Raw genomic sequence first — 27,948 nt, 5'->3', positions numbered from 1 at the left:
TGACACGACCACTACCAAAACCAGCGGGCTCTCCTTCACTGCAGCCAACGCGAGTAAAACCCTCGCAAGGCTGCAGGCCCAGACGGCATCCCCAGCCGCGTCCTTAGAGCATGCGCAGACCAGCTGGCTTGTGTGTTTACAGACATACTCAATCCTTATCCCAGTCTGCTGTTCCCACATGCTTCAAGAGGGCCACCATTGTTCCTGTTCCCAAGAAAGCTAAGGTAACTGAGCTAAATGACTACCGCCCCGTAGTACTCACTTCCATCACCATGAAGTGCTTTGAGAGACGAGTCAAGGACCATATCACCCCCACCCTACCTGACACCCTAGACCCACTCCAATTTGCTTACCACCCCAATAGGTCCACAGACAATGCAATCGCAATCACGCTGCCCTAACCCATCTGGACAAGAGGAATATCAATGTAAGAATGCTGTTCCTCGACTATAGCTCAGCATTTAACACCATAGTACCCTCCAAACTTGCTGATCCTCAACACTGGGGCCCCACAAGGGTGCGTTCTCAGCCCTCTCCTGTACTCCCTGTTCACCCACGACTGCGTGGCCATGCACGCCTCCAACTCAATCATCAAGTTTGCAGATGACACTATAGTGGTAGGCTTGATTACCAAAAACAACGAGACGGCCTACAGGGAGGAGGTGAGGGCCCTCTGAGTGTGGTGTCAGGAAAATAACCTCACACTCAATGTAAACAAAACAAAGGAGATGATTGTGGACTTCAGGAAACAGCAGAGGGAGCGTCCCCCTATCCACATCGACGGGACAGTAGTGGAGAGGGTGGAAAGTTAAGTTCCTCGGCGTACACATCACGGACAAACTGAAATGGTCCACCCACACAGACAGCGTGGTGAAGAAGGCGCAACAGCACCTCTTCAACCTCAGGAGGCTGAAGAAATTCGGCTTGTCACCAAAAACACTCAAACTCCTACAGATGCACAATCGAGAGCATCCTGTCGGGCTGTATCGCCGCCTGGTACGGCAACTGCTCCGCCCATAACCGTAAGGCTCTCCAGAGGGTAGTGTGGTCTGCACAACACACCACCGGGGGCAAACTACCTGCCCTCCAGGACAACAACCACCCGAGCCACTGCCTGTTCACCCCGCGATCATCCAGAAGGTGAGGTCAGTACAGGTGCATCAAAGCAGGGACCGAGAGACAGAAAAACAGCTTCTATCTCAAGGCCATCAGACTGTTAAACAGCCATCACTAACATTGAGTGGCTGCTGCCAACATACTGACTCAACTCTAGCCATTTTAATAATAAATGTAATAAATGTATCACTAGCCACTTTAAACAATGCCACTTTATATAATGTTTACATAGTCTACATTACTCATCTAATATGTATATACTGTATTCTATACCATCTAGTGCATCTTGCCTATGCCGTTCAGCCATCACTCATTCATATATTTTTATGTACATATTCTTATTCATTTCTTTACACTTGTGTGTATAAGGTAGTTGTTGTGAAATTGTTAGATTACTTGTTAGATATTACTGCATGGTCGGAACTAGAAACACAAGCATTTCGCTACACTCGCATTAACATCTGCTTGTGTATGTGACAAATAACATTTGATTTGATTTGACAAATATGCTAATGTTGGTATACAAATTAAAATGTTATTATTTTATCAAAGCCATTCATATAAATATGTATGAATAATGCTGTAAAGCTCATCATTCTCCTTACCTGGCATGGCTGTGGGACTGGTGACAATGGGCAGCGGGGCGGGCTGGCTGGTGGGCTCAAAGAATGCAGGTTTGGGGATGAAGGAGAAGGGTAGGGAGGCTGTAACAGCAGCTGGAGCAGGGGTCTCCACTGCCAGGAACCTGAGGAACAGAAACATAAATATATCTAGCCAAGTCAGCCAGCTTGCATCTAAGAGATATGCGAACACAGTAAAAGTTATTCAGCAAGTTATATCAAACTCTCCTCTCACCTGTCACTGAGGTTCATCTTCACAGCGGGAGTGGCTGGCTCGGGGGTACCTCGGAAAACCGTGATAGGGGAGGCGGTGGCCAGGCGCTGGGGGGTGGGCGTCGGAGTGGGGGAGGGTTCTGGAGTAGATTCCACCACTGGAGGCTTGGGGGCACTGAAGGAGAAGGAGGAGGCTGCGGCGGGGGTATCAGTCAGAGGCTTGGAGGCGAAGGAGAAGCCAGCGGAGGTGCCCGAAGCTGGGGCCGCGCTGAAGGCCGTGTAGCCCCCGAGGGACAAGGCGGGAGGAGCAGTGGAGGAGGAAGGGGGCATGGAGAATGAGAAGCCGGATGAGGAGACTGGAGCTGGGGCAGGGGCTGTGGTGGTGAACAGGGAGGCAGGGGAGTCTGCGTGGGGGACAAGGGGGGCGGAGAGGAGGGAATGACCCCAGGGTTGATGCGAGAGGGGTTGGGTAAGGGGGCGGGGGGGCTGCAGAACCTGCAAAGCAGAGGAGAGCGCTGCTTTTAGTGGGCCATATCACAACACTATTATAAGTACTCCACAGTATGTTAGTAGTATAGGTATAGCAAGTATCATAAGACAAATGTCTCCAGTGAGACATAAAATAAATACAACTATTTGTAAATATGAAAAAGTTCCTCCAGACCCGCAGGGGGCAGTCTCTCTCCGTCCAGAGCCAGGTTGGTGGGGGCAGCGACCAGCTGCTTGGCCCCAGGGTTAAGGTTGAGCAGTGAAAAGGGGCACAACACTCCGTCTGTAGACAGAAGCAGCAGAGTGGGCACCGGGGGAAGAGTCTTCTCATCGGCTGTAACGACAGTTGAGGTGATAGTTATGTTAGAGGGCCAACGAGAAGCGCAGTACAACTATGGGTAGTCAGAGAGAAACACACAGGCATAAACACACAGACTTCAATACAAAAGCAAACCCACAGCCATTGAAAGGCACACAAACACCCACATGGTCAAACACACTAAAGCTCTCGAGGCAGATGCACACCCACACATACACAAAGCTGAGATAAGTACAAGGACAGAGCATAGGAAGGGCTATATTTCTGTGTGAGTTAAGAGACCTTAAGGTCTTAATAAGAAACAAATCCCCGAGCACCATCACTAAGGCCAGTGTGATGAGACAAATAATGACTGTGCCTGAGACTGCTCTCTATAGAGAAAACAAAAGTTTGGAAAGCTCAAGGTAAACCTCATCAACATTCTCAGATATGCTTGTCTGGCTATGCTGTTTGTTGTAATTTCATTTGTCTGAGTCATTCTAATGAGCGTGGGCCTCACCATCTCTCCCTCGCTCTTTCTCTCCAACAAAGCTGAGGTCTCACTTAGGTTTGATCAGAGTACAATCATTTCAAAATGCTGCACAAACTGCTGATTTGGTTTGCTGGTGGAGTCCTTTTGAGTGGGTAGCCCAGACAGCAACATCAGCGGTGCTATGTGACTGTCTGACTGCCTTAAACAGTAGATTCTGAGACAGTAGCTTATCACTTTTCATCTCACAGCTGCCCAAAAAAAACACTGCGCCAACCAGCGTTGCCTACCAACTGCTACTGAGGAGATGAACATTGCACAGTGTATTACAAAAAGTTTAACTATGCATCTAATTGAAGTGCAACATTCACTGATCCTGCCATGGTTGACCAACATATCAGCTGATTCCAAATGGTTCACCATCTTATTTTGCTTGAAGCTTCCAGTGTAGTCTACATTCTCAGATCTGGGCGAACTGGACTGGTAACAATATGGCAGGTTGGCGGAAGTGTCTGTCAAATAGCTTACTTTAAACATTTACAAATCCTAATGCAGGTCAAGGATCAAGTGACCAGTTTGGAATGGGGTCATAGAAGAATGTGGAAAGTTAGAAGAGGAGAGAGCAGCAACCACTCACTGATGTGGATCTCCTGCTGGCTGGTGTAGACAATGGCCAGGCCCAAAGGCAGCGTGTCATCGTTATTCTGTGAAACGGGCAGCTCTCCCCTACTGGCGTCCTCCAGCAGCCACAGCTCCCAGTTGGACTGAACAACACCACAACAGCACATGGCAGAGGTTACATGACATAGACACTCAGTTGCTCACTTGATCAACATCAGTTGGCCTTTGGGAAGGGAAAGGTGATACCTAGTCAGTTGCACAACGGAATGTATTAAACCGAAACGTGTCTTGCGCATTTAACCCAACCCCTCTTAATCAAATAGGTGCGGGGGCTATTTTAACCGACGTCCAAGTCATTGCACCCGGGGAGTAGTTGTTGTTTGGGGTTAACGGCCTTACTCAAGGGCAGAACGGCAGATTTTTCCACCTTGCCAGCTTGGGGATTCGAACCAGCAACTTTTCGGTTATGTCCCAACGCTCTTAGCCGCTAGGCTACATGCCACCTAGGCTTTGCTACTCTATAATAATTTATCAGAAGATGCTGAGGTGATGTTTGCTTGTGGGAGGTACCTAGTGGATCTGACTAAGTCGTGCACAAAGACATCTGAAGTTGAGAAATCCACATTGACCTGCTACAGTTTCTAAGACCCAAGGTGAGAATCAAACCAATAGCGGGTCCCCAAATATTACCTTATCTTCTTGCTTGGCGATGACACTGACTTCAATGGAGGCTGCCGAGGCGGCAAGAACAACATCCCTGAAAAAAGGAGAAACAACGAGTATATGTGATTAACCAACCTCACGGTTGTTCCTCAAAACAGAACAGAGCTTATACCAACTAAGTACGCATACAAAAGCCACTTTCTACAAACAAGAGCTTTTTAGCTTTTGCAGTGTACTGTACACAGGCAGTGCAGAATACAGAGTGGGCAGCGTCTCACCAGTCCTCTATGTGGCTGAGGAAGTAGTGCAGCTGTCTCTCTGTGCAGGTGCCGTAGACGGGGTCGTTGAAGTTTAGGTACCTCTCCTCCCTCTTCTCGGTCTTTGTCTGTCAGATCAACATGTTAATTGTCAAAATGTCACAATCTATCAGGAAGGAAAACATTTGTCACTGCGTGAAATGAACCTTGTAATATTATAACAATTAAACACTGCAAAATGTTCTAATCATTCAGCTGTACGGCAGAGCAGCGGTACTACTCACAGGGAGGGAGATCACCACCAGTTCAGGGGGTGTTTCTGGACAGCCATCGGCTGCTGCATACGCCACGGCAAACACAAACGTACTCAGCCACTGCACATCAAGTACTGACAGAGAAAGGACAACACAAAGAAAACATATCTGTGAGATTCGGGTTATTTGGCCGGAGAATAAAAGGCACTGAAAATGTCTAAAAAGGCTAAGAGGTTTATTGCTTCAGACCAGCGGGATCTGTGTCCAGTTTACCTTTGACAGGGTTGTCGGAGCTGTAGAAGCTTGGGCAAGGGATCACTTTCTTCTCCTGAAGCCCCTGTTCAGGAGAGCAGAGTCAGAGTCACACCAGGGCATATACTACATCATACACATGGCACAGGAATAATGAGTGCGTCTACAATTACTGTACTATGCTGGAGTTGATGGGTCAGACTTACTGGAGTGTACTGACTGACTGTCGCATTCATTTTTCCTGCTGCCACTTGCTTTCCTTTGGGACTCCAGCATACTGTATGAAGAGAGAGGATGACAGAAATAGTGAGCAAAACTGTATAAATGATAATCACATAAAAATGTAAATAATTTCAGCATAATAATCTTTAATGTGATGACACACTGTCACACTCACCACAGGTGATTCCTTCAGTGGCGGGAAGCTGGGCCTGCACTGTGATGCTGTCTGTGACCTCAAGCACCATCATGCTGCCGTCAGACAGACAGGTGGCCAGCATGGACGCCTGCACCGGGTTCCATTTGAGGTCCTGCACAATTATGCCCAGGCCGACTCCAGGTCGCAGAGTCACAAACGGCAATTTCTGTTGTCGGGCCTGGAGAAAGGGGACAGCCATAGAAGTGAGGGGATTAAGTGTGTGGGGAAAATACGGAATTGAAGAAGTGGGGGTGACTAGTCTTATTGTGCTTGTGGCTGATATCAAAGCTTGGACTCTGAACTCTTTTTCACCATGACGAAACCGTATCACTTCACTCTGAAAAAAAAGTGGTTTTCTTACACTGTCCCCCAAAGATGGACATATTGCCTCTCAAAAAAGCAGGCCATAACAGATTCTAATGAAAAATGAAGAGAACACACATATTGCAGCAGATACTAGAACATAAAGCGATCCATCTGCTCCATTAGCAGGTGGGGGTTGTTATGAGTCAGTTAATCACCTTGTTGATGAAGGTACGGACGTCGTAGAAGTCCAATGACAGGCCACACTCCTCTGACATGCCGCTGACTGACAGGGTGAGCTCATCACTGCTGAGGCCCAGGTTGTGCACAGGCAACTCCACAGCAACATCAGCCAAGGCTGCTATCCCCTCAACTAAGGGAGAGAGAAATGGGATAACAGAGAGAAGGGAGTAAGATGTAGAGAAAAGGGTAGAAATCAAGTCAAATTGGCCAAGGCAAGCCATTAACAGTCTTCGCTTAGCAAAAACTGTACAAGATGGAATGACCAATTTAAGGACATTCTTACTTATTTCATTGGAGTTCCCATCAACTTTGTCTGCAGCTAGGATGTCCCGCGTGCGGTACACCTTGATCTTTTTGTCTAGTCCGACAAATGTCAGTCCGAATTTGTTTGAGATGGCAAGTAGACTTGATCTATCCTTTGGCAGGTCATCGGGTGAATCAAATACTCGGGTTTTCTTCATTTGCCGGAACTGAAAATCCTGCATAAAATAATAATAAAATACTTAATGACCGTGATAGCGCTGAAAGTCTTGTACTGTAGGCTACTGGTTTAAGACCTGTAAAGAACATTGACTATGTTAATAAACATATATTGTTGATAGGATGAGTTAGATTTGTTAATAAGTCAAAAGGGTAGTTAGTGGTGCTTTATTATAGTACTACTACCCCCAATGTTGGGATAGCTAGTAGCTGAACGAATGCCTTCTGGGGAAAAATGCTCCTATTAATAGCAAAAACAACTGTTCTGCCTTATTATTATACGACCATGCTGGTCATTTATGAACATTTGAACATCTTGGCCATGTTCTGTTATAATCTCCACCCGGCACAGCCAGAAGAGGACTGGCCACCCCACATAGCCTGGTTCCTCTCTAGGTTTCTTCCTAGGTTTTGGTCTTTCTAGGGAGTTTTTCCTAGCCACCGTGCTTCTACACCTGCATTGCTTGCTGTTTGGGGTTTTAGCCTGGGTTTCTGTACAGCACTTTGAGATATCAGCTGATGTACGAAGGGCTATATAAATAAATTTGATTTGATTTGAACAAGATTCAGAGCACAACATTCATAAATGGTTATCGCTAGAGTAGCAGTTTTAAGAGGTACATTTAAAGGAAAGGTCATCAGTAGTAGGTAAAGTTTTATTTGACACCCACCATTATAACATTATGACAGTTATAACCATGTCATATCAGCAGACATAACACTGCCCTGACCCATATATTTACACCTGTTGTGACATAAACTACCATTTTAAAGTTTGGTGTCACTTAGAAATGTCCTTGTTTTTGAAAGAAAATCACATTTTTTGTCCATTAAATAACATCAAATTGATCAGAAATACAGAGTAGACATTGTTAATGTTGTAAATGACTATTGTAGCTGGAAATGGCTTGTTTTTTATGTAATATTTACATAGCCGTACAGAGGCCCATTATCAGCAACCATCACTCCTGTGATCCAATGGCACGTTGTGTTCACAAAACAGCGCAAACTGCCTCTAACCAGAATGGAAAGAGGAGTGGGAGGCCCCGGTGCACAACTGAGCAAGAGGACAAGTACATTAGAGTGTCTAGATTGAGAAACAGACGCATCACAAGTCCTCAACTGGCAGCTTCATTAAATAGTACCCGCAAAACACCAGTCTTAACGTTAAAAGTGAAGAGGTGACTCCGGGATGCTGGCCAACTAGGCAGAGTTTCAAAGAAAAAGCCATATCTCAGACTGGCCAATAAAAATAAAAGATTAAGATGGGCAAAAGAACAGACACTGGACAGAGGGACTCTGCCGAGAAGGCCAGCATCCCGGAGTCGCCTCTTCTCTGTTGACTAAAGAAGGCCAGGTTTATTGCTTCTTTAATCAGGACAGTTTTCAGCTGTGCTAACATAATTGCAAAAGGGTTTTCAAATGATCAATTAGACTTTTAAAATTATAAACTTGGATTAGCTAACACAATGTGCCATTGGAACACAGGAGTGATGGTTTTTAGAGGCCCATTATCAGCAACCTAAGTAGATATTTCCAGCTACAATAGTCATTTACAACATTAACAATGTCTACACTGTATTTCTGATCAATTTGATGTTATTGTAATGGACATTTTTTTGCTTTTCTTTCAAAAACAAGGACATTACTAACTGACCCCAAACGTTTGAAAGGTATTGTAAACAAAAGTATGTGGGGACACCTTCAAATTAGCGCATTCGGCTATTTCAGTCATACCCGTTGCTGACAGGTGTAGAAAATCAAGCACCCAGCCATGCAATCTCCATAGACACACATTGGCAGTAGAATGGCCTTCTTTTAGAGCTCCGTGACTTTCAACGTGGCATAGGATGCCACTTTTCCAACAAGTCAGTTTCTCAAATTTCTGCCCTGCTAGAGCTGCCCCGTCAACTGTAAATGCTGTTTTTGTGAAGTGGAAACGTTGAGTGTGGCTGAGCAACAACGGCTCAGCCACAAAGTGGTAGGCCACACAAGCTCACAGAATGAGGCCGCTGAGTGTTGAGGCGCGTAAATATTGTCTGTCCTCAGTTGCAACACCCACTACCGAGTTTCAAACGGCCTCTGGAAGCAACGCCAGCACAATAACTGTTCGTCTGGTGCTTCCTGAAATGGATTTTCATGGCCCAAGCAGCCGCACACAAGCCTAAGATTACCATTCGCAATGCCAAGCGTGCTCTTCTGGCTGAATGGAAGCAAGTCCCCACAGCAATGTTCCAACATCTAGTGGAAAGCCTTCCCAGAAGAGAGGAGGTTGTTATAGAAGCAAAGGGCAGACCAACTCCATATTAATGCCCATGATTTTGGAACGAGATGTTTGACAAGCAGGTGTCCACATACTTTTGGTCATGTAGTGTATATTGTGTTATTTTATGGCTGGTTATGACAGCTACACAAGTGTGTCAAACCACATTTATTCTAATGCGTTTTTTCCCTGCCAAGAATTTTCCTCGTTTGAAAATGTGTTTCTTACAATGTTGTTGTTATAAATTCTTTATAGCCAAGTGTTTTTCCCATCATATTTTAAATAACTTTCAGAAAATACACTTTATGACACTCATGAAGCATTACGACCATCCTGTGTCACTTTACTTGGACTAAAAAAAATACACTTTATGACACCGTCAAGAAGCATTATGACTATCATAGGCATATCGGTCTTGTGATTATCACATACATGCCCTTATGAGAGTCATCAGTCAAAAAGACGGTGTCTTGTCCTGCTCCTGCATTCATCCCAGCCATCAGTAAAAGAGCATTGGTGTAGGTGCATGTCTGACAGTTTTGTACGCAATTACAATAATTTCAGATTGTCCATTTCTGAAAATGTTATATAAACATACTGTGGCCTTGTGTAGTAGGTTTAGACACGCTTACGTAGGTGTCATAACAAGCCATAAAATGCAAGATATGTCACAACAGGTCTAAATATGTCATGACAGTGGTATGACCATATTATGACAGATTTTGACAGTGGCATAACATGTCATGACGCTGGGTGTCAAGTAAAGTGTTAAACAAAATGATCCTAGGTGGAGATTTTACCTCTGTTTTTAATGTGATGTTTGACAGATACCCCACTCCTAATAGATCCAGTATTGTTAATCCTGAGTTTAATCATCTATGTCTTGGGTTATTTGATAGGTGGATATCGAAATATCCTGATAAAAAGGACTGTGTAACAAGGTGTAACAAGGATATGTCCCAGGCAGTAAAGAATTGACTTCTGGTTGACTTCTAATTCATTAGATAATACTGTAGTCAAGGTATCCATTGAACCATCTATTCTTAATGACCATAAAGTTATATTCTTATCACTAAATATGAATGGCTATGAAGTTAATCAACCGAACTGGTGTTATTGGAAACTCAATTTTGGGAGATGATAAATTCAAGATGGATGCTAAAGATATTATGCAAGAAAATGGGAGAAAAGCCAATCTACTTAAGTCTATTGGGAAATAATGAAGTATGAAATTAAGACAAACAGCCATGAAGAGCAGTAAATAAATTGCTTAACTTAAAAGATTGAGAAAAGAGAAAAGTGTTAAAGTAATACTTTATTTAATCTCTATTGAGGACCTTGATGAAGGGTCAATAAAAAAAAATTACAGCTAGAACTGGACCAAATGTATGGAGAGAGAGAGCAAAAGGGGAATTTGTAATATCAAGATGGTTAGAGGAAGGTGAATACTTTTTGTTTGTTTTACAGCTTATAGCAAAAAGAAATATGTACTGAATTTACCTCTATTCATAAGCTTAATATAGCTATGGTAATCTTTATCTATCCAGTCACTTCACCCTTACCTACATGTTCATATTACCTTGACTAACCTGTAACCCTGCAAATGAACTAACCTGCAACCCTGCACATTGACTCGGTACCAGTACCCCCAGTATAGCCTTGTTATTTTGTGTTACTTAAAATAAAATTAAAAACTAGTTTATTTAGACAATATAACTCTTATTGTTCTTAAAACTGCATTGTTGGTTAAGGGCTTGTATGTAATAACCTATTGTATTAGGCGCATGTGACAAATTTGATTTGACACCAGTGTTGCCTGTCCTACTAGTGACATGTATGCCTTTCTAGACTATGTTAAAGACTATGCAAAGTTCATAGACGAAGACTTCATGTGATGAATTTATTTGAATTTTCATGTGATGAAGTCATGTGATGATTTTTTTATATTATTGAAATAAAAAAATGATCAGCAAATGAAAAGAAAACAAATCTCCAGGGAATGATGGCATTATTAGTGAATTCTCTAAAGATTTTCAGGAGGATATTGTTGAATATATATTGAATGTCCCTTGAAGGAGGCAATTGATTTAAGGTCCTGCCTGTTTCTATGACACAATGCCTCATTCTGTAATCACCACACCAAACAAAGATCCCATGATGATAGAACATTGCAGACCAATCACATTGATGAACAATGATGGAAAGCTACTAGCATCCATCTTTGCAGAAAGACTTCAAAATAGTCTTGAACAAGTCATTGACGATACCCAGTCTAGTTTTATGAAGGGCAGACATACAGTGCATTCGGAAAGTATTCTGACCCCTTCACTTTTTCCAAATGTTGTTACATTACAGCCTTATACTAAAATTGATCAAATTTAAATTTTCCTCATTAATCTACACACAATACCCCATAATGATAAAGCAAAAATAGGTTTTTAAAAAACTGAAATATCACATTTACGTAAGTACGGAAGCTAATCAGTCTCTTCCGTTCCAAAAATACAGAATCTTAGGAGTCGATTCCTAGCAGAATTGAATCTTGACACTCAAAATTGGGAGTCAACTCCGGAAGTTGACGTGCAATAAGTTTGAAGTATCCATAATTTTTTAGTTAAATCTCCACCACCATGTCATCGTTGTTAACATTTGGGGGAAAAAAATGGAAATATTACATTTACATAAGTAATAAGACACTTTACTCAGTACTTTGTTGAAGCACCTTTGGCAGCAATTACTTAGTTGAGTATTCTTGGGTATGACACTACAAGCTTGGCACACCTGTATTTGGGGAGTTTTTCCCATTCTTCTCTGCAGATCCTCTCAAGCTCTGTCAGGTTGGATGGGGAGCATCACTACACAGCTATTTTCAGGTCTCTCCAGAGATGTTTGATCAGGTTCTATTGGAAGGTGAACCTTCGCCCCAGTCTGAGGTCCTGAGCAGGTTTTCATCAATGTATATGTATGTATTCATCATGTATATTGCTTAGTTCATCTTTCCCTTGATCCTGACTAGTCTCCCAGTCCCTGCTGCTGAAAAACATCCTCACAGCATTATCCTGCCACCACCATGCTTCACCGTAGGGATGGTATTGGCCAGGTGATGTGAGGTGCCTGGTTTCCTCCCAGAAGACAGACTATTTTTTACAAACTTCACGATTCTGCAATCTGCGGTCCTGTTCTGAGAGCTTGTGTGGTCTACCACATCGCGGTTGAGCCGTTGTTGCTTCGAGACGTTTCCACTTCACAATAAAAGCACTTACAGTTGACTGGGACAGGTCTCGCACGGCAGAAATTTGACAAACAGACTTCTTGGAAAGGTGGCATCCTATGACAGTGCCACGTTGAAAGTCACTGAGCTCTTCAGTAAGATCATTCTACTGCCAATGTTTGTCTATGGAGATTGTGTGGCTGTGTGCTCAATTTTATACATGTGGCTGAAATAGCCGAATCCACTAATCTGAAGGGTTGTCCACATAATTTTGGTATATATAGTGTAGATATACAATCTGGAATAATAAAGACATAAAATACAAAAACAAGTTTTTATTTTTCCAGACCTGGTTTGACGACAGCATTATCTGGGTTAAACAATTATTGAATAACGATGAACAACTACATAATAATCCAGAATTCATGAGAACTCACAATGCTCCAATCATCCTGAAAAGTTTAAAATAGTTGTTGGAGCTGTCATTACAGGTGAGATTCTCGTTTTATGAGAATATAACAGTACTCCAACTGTTGAGGAATTTGTAGCCTCAATTCAGCAAGAGGGAATTTACATTTTAAAATGTTATGTAATAACATACATACTTTACATAGATACATACACCACTGTTCAAAAGTTTGGGGTCACTTAGAAATGTCCTTGTTTTTTAAAGAAAAGCACATTTTTTGGCCATTAAAATAACATCAAATTGATAAGAAATACAGTGTGGACATTGTTAATGTTGTAAATGGCTATTGTAGCAGGAAACGGCTGATTTGTTGTGGAATATCTACATAGGCGTACTGAGGCCCATTATCAACAACCATCTCTCATGTGTTCCAATGGCACGTTCTGTTAGTTAATCCAAGACTCATTTTAAAAGGCTAATTGATCATTAGAAAACCCTTTTGCAATTGTGTTTGCACAGCTGAAAACTGTTGTGCTGATTAAAGCAGCATTAAAATTGGCCTTCTTTAGACTAGTTGAGTACCTGGAGAATCAGCATTTGTGGGTTCGATTACAGGCTCAAAATGGCCAGAAACAATAGACTCGTCAGTCTATTCTTGTTCTGAGAATTGAAGGCTATTCCATGTGAGAAATTGCCACGAAACTGAAGATCTTGTGAAAAGCTGTATACTACTCCCTTCACAGAACAGTGCAAACTGGCTCTAACCAGAATAGAATGAGGAGTGGGAGGCCCCGGTGCACAAATGAGCAAGAGGACAAGTACATTAGAGTGTCTAGTTTGAGAAACAGACGCATCACAAGTCCTCAACTGGCAGCTTCATTAAATAGTACCCGCAAAACCAGTCTCAACGTCCACAGTGAAGAGGTTGACTCTGGGATGCTGGCCTTCTAGGCAGAGTTCCTCTGTCCAGTGTCTGTTCTTTTGCCCATCTTAAATCTTTTATTTTTATTTGCCAGTCTGAGATATGGCTTTTTCTTTACCACTCTGCCTAGAAGGCCAAGATTATTTATCCATAAAGATGAAGTGGGTGAAGAACAAACCCATCTTTACATTGTTTAAGATAGAACTGAAACGATATTTTGAAATGGTCAGTAAATGTCAAAAAAAAAAAAAGTACATAAAATAAAACTGACAAATTGAAAATGTATTTAGACATGTAATACCCCTGTCTATGTAGCTAGGTTTATGCACCCTTGTCTGTATATTTCTGTTTTTGTATGTGTGATATTGTTCATAAAAAAAAATGTATATAACAAATAAACGTACAGTAGTTAGTAGCTAACTAACTTTACTTACTAAGTTACAGCTTAAGGTCAATGTTAGACACCCTATTGTACACAGCTAGCTAGGTAACGTTAGCTATCAAATGTTAATCCAGAAAGTTACATTGCTTTTATGGAGACATATAGATGTTCGTGATGTTGTTAGCTACCTAGCGGAGTCTGGTTTAGCTAGTCATCTTTCACTAAAGTACATGCAAGCTTCTAACGTTAGCCAGTAACATTGTGGGGATTTTGCAGTAAGGAATAGCCCATACAGTACTTCAGTTGGAAGGTTATCCCCAGGCCGACACTAAAACGAGTTAACCCGTCTATGTTGCCTTTAGCTAACGTTATGCAGCTAGCTAACAAACCACTTGCTGCGCAAGTAAGCTATTGCCGCAACCTGAACCTAGCAAGCTACACTACGTACAATAATATGCCTACCTTCATTTCCCTTTCGGGAGGAGAGTCCGGGTCGTCACTCATGTTGAAATAACAGCAGGTGTAATTGTTTTGGATACAGCCGAACTCTAAGAAATATACACGGGTTAACTTTTCATTTCCACATGAAACGAAATCATAAGGCGCTCGAATTTAGCGAAATACAATACGGAAGTGACACTAGCATTATTCAGGAAGATATTATGCCGCGTTCATGTATTAGTCGGAACTAGAAAACTCGGATATTTCCGATATGCTATTTGGTTGTAGTTTTACACGTCCCACTTTCAAAGACAGCAATGTTGGAGTTTCCTAGTTCCAACTTGTCTCTGAACGCGGCATAATATAAGAACGGATTTTGTTTTTGTGATGAACAAGCTTTTATTTGTATTTTACATTGCTTAAACATACCTACTATTACATTGTTAACATTGTGACTGAAATCATTTCAAATACTTTATCCGGGCTTGATTGAGTTTGACTGGCGTGAACTCCGAACTGACATTGTGTTTGTATACATTTCAGTAGGCTTACATTAAATAAGATGAGGACTGTAAGTGATTTATGGATGTGTAAGTACCTAGTGGCCCCCTTCACCCCAAATCATTCCAAAATTCATTGTGTTTTCAATGGTGTCTATGGCAACCTTATGTCTTTTTTCTTGTGTGCGCTGGTGTACTTTAAGATGGGTTGATTGAGCAAAGCATTTCCCCACAGACAGAGCAGAGGTCAGGCTTACAATTTACATTTAAGTAATTTAGCAGACGCTCTCATCCAAAGTGACTTACAGTAGTGAGTGCAAACATTTTTCACAATATTTCATACTGGTCCCCGGTGGGAATCGAGAGACTCTTCTCTGCCTCGTCGGCTTCATGATGTTGTCGAGGCTCCCCAGAACATCCACAATAGTCACGTCTCTCACCCTTGCCAGCCTTCCTTCTGAGAAGCAGTCAGTCACCCGGCTGTTATAAGAACGGGTATTCTACCAGCAGCACAAATTATGACATCACTTGTATGGTAATGAGGAATTCCTTAAAAATATAAGCCTGAATTTCAAAATATTGCAATGTGGACAACTCATTCAAAATATATTGAGGTTTAATCAATGGCCACTTTTATGGTGCCAACAAGAAAAGTCAATAAGTAATTTATGAAAACAATAAAACAATATATGGTTAACTTTTTGGGGGGAACACAATATTGGGATGCAGAGACAACTTTTCTACCTGCCTCAGCTAAAGTGGGTTGGGAAATACTCTGTAGGGTCTCTACACGAACAAAATATGTTTAGTTTTGGAGGGGGACTGTGTCCCACCGCCTGCTGATGGTTTTCACTCCACCCCCTCCATAGCCCCCTATGTAATACATTGTACATAGAATACATATTGGATTGTAGAGAGAAAACCTTTCTACCCGTATCATCTGAAGTCGGGTGGAAAATACTCAGTAACGTCTCTACTAACCAAATATGTGTAACTTTGGAGGGGGACTGTGTTATAGACATGTGTTATAGACATATGCATTTAGTCTTGAATGTTATATTAATTCCAAAATAATAAATGAATGTACTGTTATTTTGATGAATATCAGTTGGGAAGACAAAACACCATAAACACTTTTTCTTTTGCTTACCCTGCTCGCTTCCAGTGTGAAATAAAATGCCATTTCATACGAGACTTTCATGCACTCTTGCCTTGCCCCAATGGAGGTACCAAATACCAATTATTAGCAGTTGATTAGTCGAGAAGTCAACTGCTTCAAAAACACAATGTAAACAATGATGGGCTAACATATCTGTTAAACAAATTAGATTAACGTAATGGGAATGGCTGCAACTTTACACATATAAACCAGCCCAAGGCCAGTCTTGACATGAACCAAAAATGCATCATGTCAATCACTTGGCCTGACAAAATAAAATATTTTTGAGGCAGTATGCTAGTAAAATCATGTTGATATATGTTTATATCACCCCAATTATGTACAGCCTTCTCACAATTTTCTTAAACCCACCTCTCCATCTCTCCAAATGGTCATTTCTTAGAAAAAGTTATTATTACTTAGCCTTTGTATTGTCTTATTTAAAGAGCTTGGTTGTGTATGTGTGCCATTCAGAGGGTGAATGGGCAAGACACAATATTTAAGTGCCTTTGAATAGGGTATGGTAGTAGGTGCCAGGCACACCAGCTTGTGTCAAGAACTGCAACACTGCTGTTCAACATGGGCCAGTGTCACGCCCTGGTCTAAGTATTTTGTGTTTTTCTTCATGTATTGGGTCAGGCCAGGGTGTGGCATGGGGTTTTTGTATTGTGGTGTGTTTTGTCTTTGGGTTCTGGTGTGTATGTATTGGGATTGTAGCTAGTGGGGTTATCTAGCAAAGTCTATGGCTGTCTGGAGTGGTTCTCAATCAGAGGCAGGTGTTTATCGTTGTCTCTGATTGGGAACCATATTTAGGCAGCCATATTCTTTGAGTTTGTCGTGGGTGATTGTCCTTAGTGTCCTTGTTCCTGTCTATGTGTTAGGTTACACAAGTATAAGCTGTTTCGGTTTTCGTTTCGTTATTTACATTCTTTGTTTTGTAGTGTTTGTGTTACTTCGTGTTTACGTTATTCATTAAACATGGATCGCAATCTACACGCTGCATTTTGGTCCGACTCTCCTTCACACCTAGAAAACCGTAACAGAATCACCCACCACAAACGGACCAAGCAGCGTGTCAACAGGCAGGAGCAGCCCAAAGAGGAGATGCGTAAGAAGGATTTCTGGACATGGGAGGAGATCCTCGACGGGAGAGGACCCTGGGCTAAACCAGGGGAGTGTAGCCGCCCAAAGGTGCAACAGGAGAAGAGGCAGCAGCAGCAGGAGCAGCACCAGCAGCAGCTACAGTGGGAGAGGTTGCACCACCTGGAGAAATGGACATGGGAGGAGGAACTGGATGGTAAAGGACCCTGGGATCAGCCTGGAGATTATTGTCGCCCCAAAGCCGAGCTGGAGGCAGCAAAAGCAGAGAGGCGGCATTATGAGGAGCTAGCACGGCAGAGCGGATGGAAGCCCGGGAGTCAGCCCCAAAAGATTCTTGGGGGCTCACAGGGAGTATGGCTACGCCAGGTAGGAGACCTGCACAAACTCCCTGTGTTTACCGGGGGGCTAGAGAGACCGGGCAGGCACCGTGTTATGCAGTGGTGCGCACGTGGCCCCAGTGCGGGTGCATAGCCCGGTGAGGTATATTCCAGCTCCTCGGATCGGCCGGGCTAGAGTGGGCATCGAGCCAGGTAAGGTTGGGCAGGCTCGGTGCTCAAGAGCTCCAGTGCGCCTGCACGGTCCGGTCTATCCAGTACCACCTCCACACCCCAGCCCTCCGGTAGCAGCTCCCCGCACCAGGCTTCCTGTGCGTGTCCTCGGTTCAGTACCACCAGTACCAGCACCACGCATCAGGCCTACAGTGCGCCTCGCCTCTCCAGCGCTGCCAGAGCCTTTCTCCTCTACAGCGCTGCTGGAGTCTCCCGCCTGTTCAGCGCAGCCAGAGCCTTTCTCCTCTACAGCGCTGCTGGAGTCTCCCGCCTGTTCAGCGCAGCCAGAGCCTCTCTCCTCTCCTGCGCTGCCGGAGTCTCCCGCCTGTTCAGCGCAGCCAGAGCTGCCAGTCTACATGGAGCAGCCAGAGCTGCCAGTCTGCATGGAGCAGCCAGAGCTGTCAAAGGCATGGAGCAGCCATAGCTGTCAGTCTGCATGGAGCAGCCAGAGCTGTCAGTCTGCATGGAGCAGGCAGAGCTGCCAGTCTGCAAGGAGCTGCCAGTCTGCAAGGAGCTGCCAGTCTGCAAGGAGCTGCCAGTCTGCAGGGAGCTGCCAGTCTGCAGGGGCTGCCAGTCTGCACGGAGCTGCCAGTCTGCACGGAGCTGCCAGTCTGCACGGAGCTGCCAGTCTGCAAGGAGCTGTCAGTCTGCAAGGAGCTGCCAGTCTGCACGGAGCCGCCAGAGCTGCCAGTCTATAAGAAGCCGCCAGAGCTGTCAGCCTACATGGAGCAGCCAGAGCCGCCAGTCAGCGTGGAGCAGCCAGAGCCGCCAGTCAGCATGGAGCAGCCAGATCTTTCAGTCTGCCAGGATCCGCCAGTCAGCCAGACTCTTCCAGATCCGCCAGTCGGCCAGACTCTTCCAGATCCGCCAGTCGGCCAGACTCTTCCAGATCCGCCAGTCGGCCAGACTCTTCCAGATCCGCCAGTCGGCCAGACTCTTCCAGATCCGCCAGTCGGCCAGACTCTTCCAGATCCGCCAGTCGGCCAGACTCTTCCAGATCCGCCAGTCGGCCAGACTCTTCCAGATCCGCCAGTCGGCCAGACTCTTCCAGATCCGCCAGTCGGCCAGACTCTTCCAGATCAGCCAGTCGGCCAGACTCTTCCAGATCCGCCAGTCGGCCAGACTCTTCCAGATCCGCCAGTCGGCCAGACTCTTCCAGATCCGCCAGTCGGCCAGACTCTTCCAGATCCGCCAGTCGGCCAGACTCTTCCAGATCCGCCAGTCGGCCAGACTCTTCCAGATCCGCCAGTCGGCCAGACTCTTCCAGATCCGCCAGTCGGCCAGACTCTTCCAGATCCGCCAGTCGGCCGGGATCTGCCAGTCGGCCGGGATCTGCCAGATCCGCCAGTCAGCCAGGATCTGCCAGTCAGCCAGGATCTGCTGAAACCACCAGCCAGCCAGGATCTGGTAGATCTACCTACCTGCCTGAGCTTCCTCTCACTCCTGAGCTTCCTCTCACTCCCGAGCTTCCTCTCACTCCCGAGCTTCCTCTCACTCCCGAGCTTCCTCTCACTCCCGAGCTTCCTCTCACTCCCGAGCTTTCTCTCACTCCCGAGCTTTCTCTCACTCCCGAGCTTTCTCTCACTCCCGAGCTTCCCCTCAGTCCCGAGCTGCCTCAGTCCCGAGCTGTCCTTCAGTCCCGATCTGCTCCTCAGTCCAGTGGGGTTCTGGGTGAGGACTACTAGGCCATGGTCGGCGGCGAGGGTGGACTATCCAGGGATGCGAGGAGAGGGGACTAAAACATTGACTGAGTGGGTTCCACGTCCCGCGCCGGAGCCGCCACCATGGACAGACGCCCACCCGGACCCTCCCTACTGTTTTGAGGTGCGTTCGGGAGTCTGCACCTTAGGGGGGGGGGGGTTCTGTCACGCCCTGGTCTAAGTATTTTGTGTTTTTCTTCATGTATTGGGTCAGGCCAGGGTGTGGCATGGGGTTTTTGTATTGTGGTGTGTTTTGTCTTGGGATTCTGGTGTGTATGTATTGGGATTGTAGCTAGTGGGGTTATCTAGCAAAGTCTATGGCTGTCTGGAGTGGTTCTCAATCAGAGGCAGGTGTTTATCGTTGTCTCTGATTGGGAACCATATTTAGGCAGCCATATTCTTTGAGTTTGTCGTGGGTGATTGTCCTTAGTGTCCTTGTTCCTGGGTATGTGTTAGGTTACACAAGTATAGGCTGTTTCGGTTTTCGTTTCGTTATTTACATTCTTTGTTTTGTAGTGTTTGTTACTTCGTGTTTACGTTATTCATTAAACATGGATCGCAATCTACACGCTGCATTTTGGTCCGACTCTCCTTCACACCTAGAAAACCGTAACAGCCAGCATCCCTGTTGATGCTTTCGACACCTTGTAAAGTCCATGTCCCAACAAATTAAGGCTGTTCTGAGGCCAAAAGGGGAGAGGGGGGGTGCAACTCAATATTAGGAAGGTGATCCTAATGTTTGGTTTACTCAGTGTATTGCATTGCAGTGAATGGAGTGGGTGGAGTAAGGAGTGACTAGCACTCTGTTAAACCCATTACCCAGCAAAAGAGACAATTTATGGCAACACCCATCCGTAGCACGCGCTCCAGCAGGTGTATCTCACTGATCATCCCTAAAGCCAACACCTCATTTGGCCGCCTTTCGTTCCAGTTCTCTGCTGCCTGTGACTGGAACGAATTGCAAAAATCGCTGAAGTTGGAGACTTTTATCTCCCTCACCAACTTCAAACATCTGCTATCTGAGCAGCTAACCGATCGCTGCAGCTGTACATAGTCTATCGGTAAATAGCCCACCCATTTTTACCTACCTCATCCCCATACTGTTTTTATTTATTTACTTTTCTGCTCTTTTGCACACCAATATCTCTACCTGTACATGACCATCTGATCATTTATCACTCCAGTGTTAATCTGCAAAATTGTAATTATTCGCCTACCTCCTCATGCCTTTTGCACACAATGTATATAGACTCCCCTTTTTTTCTCTACTGTGTTATTGACTTGTTAATTGTTTACTCCATGTGTAACTCTGTGTTGTCTGTTCACACTGCTATGCTTTATCTTGGCCAGGTCGCAGTTGCAAATGAGAACTTGTTCTCAACTAGCCTACCTGGTTAAATAAAGGTGAAATAAATAAATAAATTATACTGAACAAACATATAAATGCAACATGTAAAGTGTTGGTCCCATGTTTCATGAGCTGAAATAAAATATCCCAGATATGTCCATACTGTATGCACAGTATACAAATGTTGTGCACAAATTTGTTTACCTCCCTGTTAGTGAGCATTTTCTTTGCCAAGATAATCCATCCACCTGACAGGTGTGGCATATCAAGAAGCTGATTAAACTGCATGATCATTATACAGGTTCACCATGTGCTGGAGACAATAAAAGGCCAAATTAAATTAAATTGTATTAGTCACATGCGCCGAATACAACAGGTGTAGACCTTACAGTGAAATTCTTAATTATGAGCCCCTAACCAACAGTGCAATCTCTAAAATGTAAAGTTTTGTCACACAACACAATACCACAGATGTGTCAAGTTTTGAGGGAGTGTGCAATTGGCATGCTGACTGGAGGAATGTCCACCAGAGCTGTTAATGATGTGGCCTATTTAAAAAAAGGACAATGATAAACAGGGAATATTAAACAAGAAGACAGAAGATATGGTGAAGTAAGGAGTTTTATTAAAAAGCAGACTTCTCAATGTTGCATTTGAAAGAAATCAGTTACTCTTGAACTACACAAATGTCAACCTCAACTAAAACTGATGGTGGAAGGAAAAAACATAACGAGGATGGAGATTTTGTATTCTTTATGCAACATCAAAAGTGTCATCTTGTGTTTGTCTTGTATATATTATTGATGCTTGAGTTAGAAAGCGCATACACGTTTTAATCATCGTCATTTAAAATATAAAGCAGTCACAGAGTTCCATTAAAACCATTTTGCCAGGTTCCAACCCTAAGGAACCCAATCTCTAAGAGATCGACAAATGTCAAGTCACTTGTCCTATAGATTCGTCAAGTAGGCTAAGTTACCCCAAAGCGCTGCTCTAGGATCAGCTTAAGCTACCCTCATCCTGAACATGACATTTAGGAGTAAAAACACAGCAGGTCCTGGATCAGTACTTAAGTGGAACTTCTATCTAAAAACAATCAGGTTCTCAATCAAATCTACAGTAGCTGAGAGAGGTGCACTGAGAACCAATAAGTTGCCTTAAGCCAGTGTTTTCCAACTCCGGTCCTCGAGTACCCCCAACAGTACATCTTTTTGTTGTGGCCCTAGACAATCACACCTGATTCTACTTGTCAACTTATCATCAAACCTTTGAGAAGTTGAATCAGGTGTTTTTGTCCGGGACTAAAACAAAACGGTGTGCTGTTAGGGCTACTCGAGGACCGGAGTTGGGAAACACTGACCCAGGTAATCCTGAGGGCTGGAGTTGGAACTGCCACGGGCCTCCACTCTGGAGTAAGTAGCTCACATGGACCAATAGCAAAGCTGGAAGCAACAAGGCAGGAATTAGCAGGAGCCCAGCTATTGACGACAGATCTCCCATAGTGCACGTGGGTCCTCCCTGTTCTGATTGTCAGCGCTCTGAGCACATGGCTTTGAAGGTTGCTCCCAGAGACTTAAGTCTGTCGTCCAACCTTCTCTCTTACATTTTTTTAAATTAAATGTATTTATTCTTTATTTTAATGGCATTATGTCCAAAGACAAACAAACAAACTTAGTGCAGTTATTTTCTTAGTCTGTCCATAGGTTCACATGCACATCCATTGCAATAGTCAGTCTTCCAATTCCTCAGACTTTACTGTAGTAAGCTGGGTGGGTTTATGCTAACAGTCAATAGGTTTTGTATTGGTAGACAAAATGGACACTCATTCATGGCCGTCTGCTTTGTCAGAAGCGACCATAGCAAAGAGCTTGATATAATTTAGAAGTAAAATGTGTCAAGATCATAGACTTTAATAAGGTAGGAATAATGGGTGTCTGGGTATCCGCATGCATTACAGACATTTAACAAAAAGCCTGTTGTTACTGAGGCTGACCCTATTTCAACATGTCGAAAATCCATATGAAAGGACTTGTAGTTACTGTATTTTAGAACCTCTCCTTTCAGGACTAAAAGCCAAACCAGGGGTACTGAGTTAGAGCTGTGTAGAAGTGTGTACTGTAGGAATTGGGTAACCATATGCCACACAAAGCAGTTGGTTATGGGGAACACTTAACAGCTCAGATTACTGTGTGCAGACTGTTCACATTGCATTGCCAAATGGTGGATTTACACACCCACTCAGCACAATCCCGTATTCTATCCTACTCATTGAATTCATAGGTTTTGTTGGACAAGATGGACCAAAATGCAATGTCAGATTATCGCTGATTTCTGGTAGTCAATAGGCCTCTATTTGAAGAAATAGCAAAGTGCTACACTAACGTAAACATTGTAAATTATAGCATTGTATTATGTTACATATGGGACAGAACTTTATTTCTTCAGCCACCACAAAAAGAGCTCATTCTCTTTCGGTTAGCCACAACATTCTCTGAGCTTCACTCAGTTTTCTAGTGCAACATCATTTCATTTCCAACTTCACCCCCACAAAAAGACGTTAGGGCGAGAGCTAAGAGTACAGTTTGTGAGGGTGTTTTTTGGGGGCTTGGACAGAATCAGGTACAGAAGATGCAGAAAGGCAGGCAGGAAGCGGATCAGATATAAACAAGTTGAAGCATTAAAAAAGGTAAATAAACAAAGAGAATGTACATAAGGGCTCCTATGGGTGAAAGTCTGTACTACTGTAGCCTACTCCATGGGTCATCTGAAGCTTTTCCAGTCTTTGTGGACATTTATGGTGATAACTGTTTGAGTGTGTGATATATCTTGCAGATTGATCAAGTTCACATGTTATCCAGGTGGTTTTGAAATAACAAAGTGACACCAATAACTAAATAACCTGCCACTCAAGCAGTATAGACCACTACTGACAAGTCATGGAGTAAACCTGGTTGTTATACGATCCAGTAGCATGAAACTAACAAAGGTTTCTAATATATGTGATAATATGTCACCATTGTAGTCTGTCAGATTCTTTAGACCTATACAAGCAGTTCCATGCAAAATGTCACAGTATTGTTTTTCTCGAGTTTACACATGTTTTGCTGAGATTTAGGAAGGCAAATGGTTCGGGGCATAAGTCCAAAGTCATTATTATTATTTGCTTACAAGAACACAGTTCTTAAAGCCTTAGGGGTTATTTTCCAAGAAAAAGCAAGACACCTCCATCCTAACCTCACCTGCCAATGTATTCTGAGAAAACAGAGCCTATTTCCCGTCAGCATCATTTACCTTAGCATTCAGAACTGTACATAAAACTCTCCATTATGTCATTAGGACTCTAAAGCTAGTTTCTGTATTTGTTGAGGTCCCAATGCAAACAGATGGTGACTAAGCACAACACTCTCTCCCCCTGCAGTCTCAATTAAGGCACTGATCCCCGCCCCTTCTTCAGAACAGGAAAACTCACCTCCCTAATGACAGTATTTTACTGGAAAGCCATTTCACTTCCCCTTAGAGCCAGTAGTGGTTGCACATGCAAATTGACCAAAGGAGTCGATTTGCAGTTATTACCTCTATATTACAGGTTTGGTTTACAGTCTATCTTTCCTATCTTATTAGTGATTTGCAACAAGCAGCTTTACTTATAGATGAATAGAGATTGAGAACAAGGAAGATAATTGGTTTCTTGTCGGGATGTGGATAGAATAAGTATATAGGCCTACAGTACAAACATTGCTAGTTTGACTGTATATTTGGAGATTTTCCACAAAGGAAGACTTTCACAGTGCTACTTTATTGAAATCACACAGCAGCTCTAGTGGCCTCTAGAGGGAAAGTCAGATACCCCACCTTTGTTTTCAAAGAAGTGTCATGTTATTCCATTCTCTGGCCCACTTTTAAATGAGTACATACAACACTGTACAAGGTGCTAGAAAATAGTTATCTTGTGGTACCAAGATACTGTATTTTACTGTACAGTACTGTGCCCGTACTCTACCAAGGTTAGGTGAAGCAGTTCTACAGTTCACATTTACCCATAGTCCCACACACCCATTCACCCATCCCCCTCCCCTGCCTTATTCTCCTATGCAGGTCACATTTCTCCAAAAAATACTCTTGTAAACATTTTTGTTTTCTCATTACCTAGTGCAATTATAACCCTGTGCTCCTTATGAAAGAAACCGGACCATGTTAATGCCTCCCCAAAAGAACCATACAACAGGATCATATAGATATTCAACACAACATAACGGGCCCAGTCTAAAAAATGGCACATATAATAAAGCATTTGAATTTGACAGAGGAAATGTGATCTTGTTGTTTCATTGTTATGAGATCCCAAGCCAATATGATAACTGCCAGCGTCTTGAATCGTGGCTTAGTGTAGGCTGTAGTCGATTGACATTGATATTCGCTTCTAAAACCAGATCAATCTTATTTTCACTTAATATAGAATAATAACATATGACATACATGATGTGCTTTTGCATCATGCGATTATAAGACAGCAATTCAAAGAAAGGCTTTTCAGAAGGCTGGCCATTAAAATTATTGTCTTGGAAGTTGATTATTTAGGTTTTTGGGACCACTCCAATTCTACTGTCTCCTTACGTTATGTTTTTACCCAGGTCTTATGACCAAGTACACATTCATAAACTACAACATACAGTGTGGGTGTCTGATAGGCCTATCAATGTGTTACCCCAAGCAACTTATTCTGGTGGGTTATCGACCAACCATTATCGTTAGAAGCTATTTATAGACTTCTTCCCTACTTTTGGCAAAAAGTAACAGAGCGAGAACAGACAAAATATATAAAAACTAAAGTGCAACAAAACTAGTAAATGTCGCTGTGCAACATTTTGTCTCTCGTCTCCCCCCTGCCGTAGAGCAACAGTCGCCGTCAGCATGACCGACCATCCAAGTCCACAAACCTCAAATCCTCCAATCGAACAAGGAGATATGGGGGCAAATTTCAGTTAGCCTACTTCTTTAGAACAGTCTAGGCATCTCCATAAGCTCCCCATCAATCTCTTCCTATAACCTCTTCAAGTGCAAATGCAATAAGCCAACAGAAATGTATCATATTAGTTTCATTCAATAAATTACAAAAAACAAATAGCGGATGCAAGAAAGCTGTAGGCTGGGTGCTGTAGTCTTAGTGCTGATCCTTTCGAGCACGCCGTGACGCTAGTAAAACCGTGCTTTTCACCGGCAACTCACTTTGAAGTCCTCACTACTATGTAGTATGCTCAATTCAGCATGTCTCTAGTGCCCTCCACCCCAGATGAAAGCCAGGCCATACCCAAGTTAACAAACCTGGGTGAAACACAGGCGAAATGCATGACTCTGAAAAGAAACGCATATATAAAGGTACCTCCTTCCATATTAATGATATATCTTCAGGCAACTGCAGCTATTGTTTCTTTTCTGTATGCATATTCATAAGTGGCTCTGTTGTTGATGTATTTTAGATTCTCTGTATTCGTTTTGCATGCAAGCTTTCTGTTAGTGCATGTTCGTGTCTCTGACATTTCCATGACTCAGTCTGTGTTACTGTGTACTATTGTAAGTGTATGCTAAGTTTGCAAGCACTGTTAATCTGATTTGTCAGAGTCTCAGATGCATCAGTACTGTATTAGAGGTTAAAATCACAAGGTGTGTGGGAACAGTGATTGTGCGTGTGTGTATATGTACTGTATGTACGTGCGTCTATCCGTTAAAAGACACAGGCATTGCATTGACTGGCCAATCAAAGATGACGTCATCTTGTCTAAGGATGATCCATAGACAAAAAGCTCTTCGTGTTTCCAGATAATCTTTTCAATTGCGTGGAAAACCACAACCCTTAAGCAACACAAAGGGAGGTTAAAAGTTTCTTCTCTCTCTCTCTCTCACAACATCACATGCTATTTTTTTCCCCAACGTGAAATTGTTCAACTGATTTGCTGTATGTTGCGACGAGATCGTATTATATCTTCCAAGAATTTGTGTGGCACTTTAAGAAGGAATATGGTAAATTGTATTAAATACACTGAGCCATGTTGCTCCTGTAGAGTACTGTATGTTTAGTCTCTCACACCCCCAGTGTAGTGTGATCTGTTTCAAGGTTACTTAGGTTATTTATAGAACCCATGCTGCTTTCCTAGAAAGAGGACTATCATTTTACAGTCTTATCTGACCCACACTCCATAGATGTACAGTAACTGTTACTGTTGTGTAGCAAGTTCTACAACTATGCAGGAAGGATAACACAGCAGTGTTACTTTTTTCAGTTTGAACTACAATGTGGTCTTGAAGATAAATACTAAAAATAGTCCGGAGAAAATGACCTGATGTCTCAGGTCTAAAGTAAAGTTCTTCCATGTTCAAATGAGAGATTTTTTTATTCTCACTAAGTAATTCTGTTTGTTCCCCAGCAATGCTTGTGTCTGTTCAACATAGCACATCTTGTACTCCCTGCCCTGCTAAAGAATACACTGTGTGTGTGTGTTGTACTGTAAGTTCTGAGAGCATGGCTTTTTGTACTGAGAGGTTACCTTAGGAAAGGGCGGAGGAGGAGGAGGGGTGGAAGAGGAGAGAAAGAGCGAGTGAAAGAAAGTGTGGCGGTGGATGGATCAGAGATAGACGCCAGAGGATGTTCACTGCCCGTTCATTCTCAGGTCCTCTCCTAACTCCTTCCCTTCCTGTCCTGGGGCCATGTCACCCCGCCCCCCGGCCTCGCCTCCCGGCATCAAGGCCCCCTCCAACCCAGCCTCCTCCTCCTCCTCCTCTTCCTCCTGTTCCTCCTCCCCTGCCTGGGGACCGACAATTTCTGCGTCCACGCCCTCCCCTCCAGCCTCCCCCAACCCTGGGCTGACTGTGTCCAACAGAGAGTGAGTCCTGCGTGGGTCCTTCTGCTCCGAGTACAGCCTCTGGTCCAGGGACAGGCTAGAGGGGGTCAGGGATTTAAAATCGGTTTCGAAGGGGAGCACCACCCCGGGTCCGGCGGCTCCCAGGGCCAGGCCCAGGCCCACACCAGCAGCCACCCCTACACCGGCCCGGTAGACCTCCATACCATCAGGCAGCATGGACTTGATCTTGGGCAGCCAGCGTTTGCGAACGCGCCGCGCATTGGTGCACATGTCTGCGGCGATCACGTTCATCTCACTCTCTTTGAAGTTGGGTGCAAAGTTCTGACAGTAGACTGAGAGAGAGAGAGAGAGAGAGAGAGAGAGAGAGAGAGAGAGAGAGAGAGAGATGGA

General features: G+C 43.8%; 2 protein-coding genes across 4 annotated transcripts in view; both read right to left on the bottom strand.

The window, feature by feature from the left end:
* LOC112233457 (nuclear pore complex protein Nup214-like) overlaps positions 1–14,565 on the bottom strand; it is a 65,675-nt gene extending 51,110 nt beyond the window's left edge. The window contains 13 exon segments of the mRNA XM_042311735.1: positions 1,722–1,861; positions 1,972–2,467; positions 2,614–2,772; positions 3,864–3,990; positions 4,538–4,604; positions 4,789–4,895; positions 5,052–5,155; positions 5,295–5,358; positions 5,480–5,550; positions 5,671–5,869; positions 6,213–6,367; positions 6,521–6,716; positions 14,367–14,565. Of these exon segments, the coding sequence (XP_042167669.1) occupies positions 1,722–1,861; positions 1,972–2,467; positions 2,614–2,772; positions 3,864–3,990; positions 4,538–4,604; positions 4,789–4,895; positions 5,052–5,155; positions 5,295–5,358; positions 5,480–5,550; positions 5,671–5,869; positions 6,213–6,367; positions 6,521–6,716; positions 14,367–14,408 (1,927 nt within the window). The 5' untranslated portion in view covers positions 14,409–14,565.
* Positions 14,566–21,304: 6,739 nt separating this feature from the next.
* The window catches only part of LOC112231020 (nucleus accumbens-associated protein 2), a 54,596-nt gene continuing 47,952 nt past the window's right edge, over positions 21,305–27,948 (bottom strand). For all 3 annotated transcript variants that reach the window (XM_024397515.2, XM_042310988.1, XM_024397516.2), the window contains exon 6: positions 21,305–27,890. In XM_024397515.2, coding sequence (XP_024253283.1) covers positions 27,346–27,890 — 545 coding nt within the window. In that variant the 3' untranslated portion in view covers positions 21,305–27,345. The remainder of the gene's footprint in view (positions 27,891–27,948) is intronic.

The sequence above is a fragment of the Oncorhynchus tshawytscha genome, linkage group LG33 (genome assembly GCF_018296145.1).
Source record: "Oncorhynchus tshawytscha isolate Ot180627B linkage group LG33, Otsh_v2.0, whole genome shotgun sequence".
Classification (NCBI taxonomy): domain Eukaryota; kingdom Metazoa; phylum Chordata; class Actinopteri; order Salmoniformes; family Salmonidae; genus Oncorhynchus; species Oncorhynchus tshawytscha.
The sequence above is the reverse complement of the archived record's forward strand: the minus strand, read 5'-3'. Positions and strand labels throughout refer to the sequence as shown.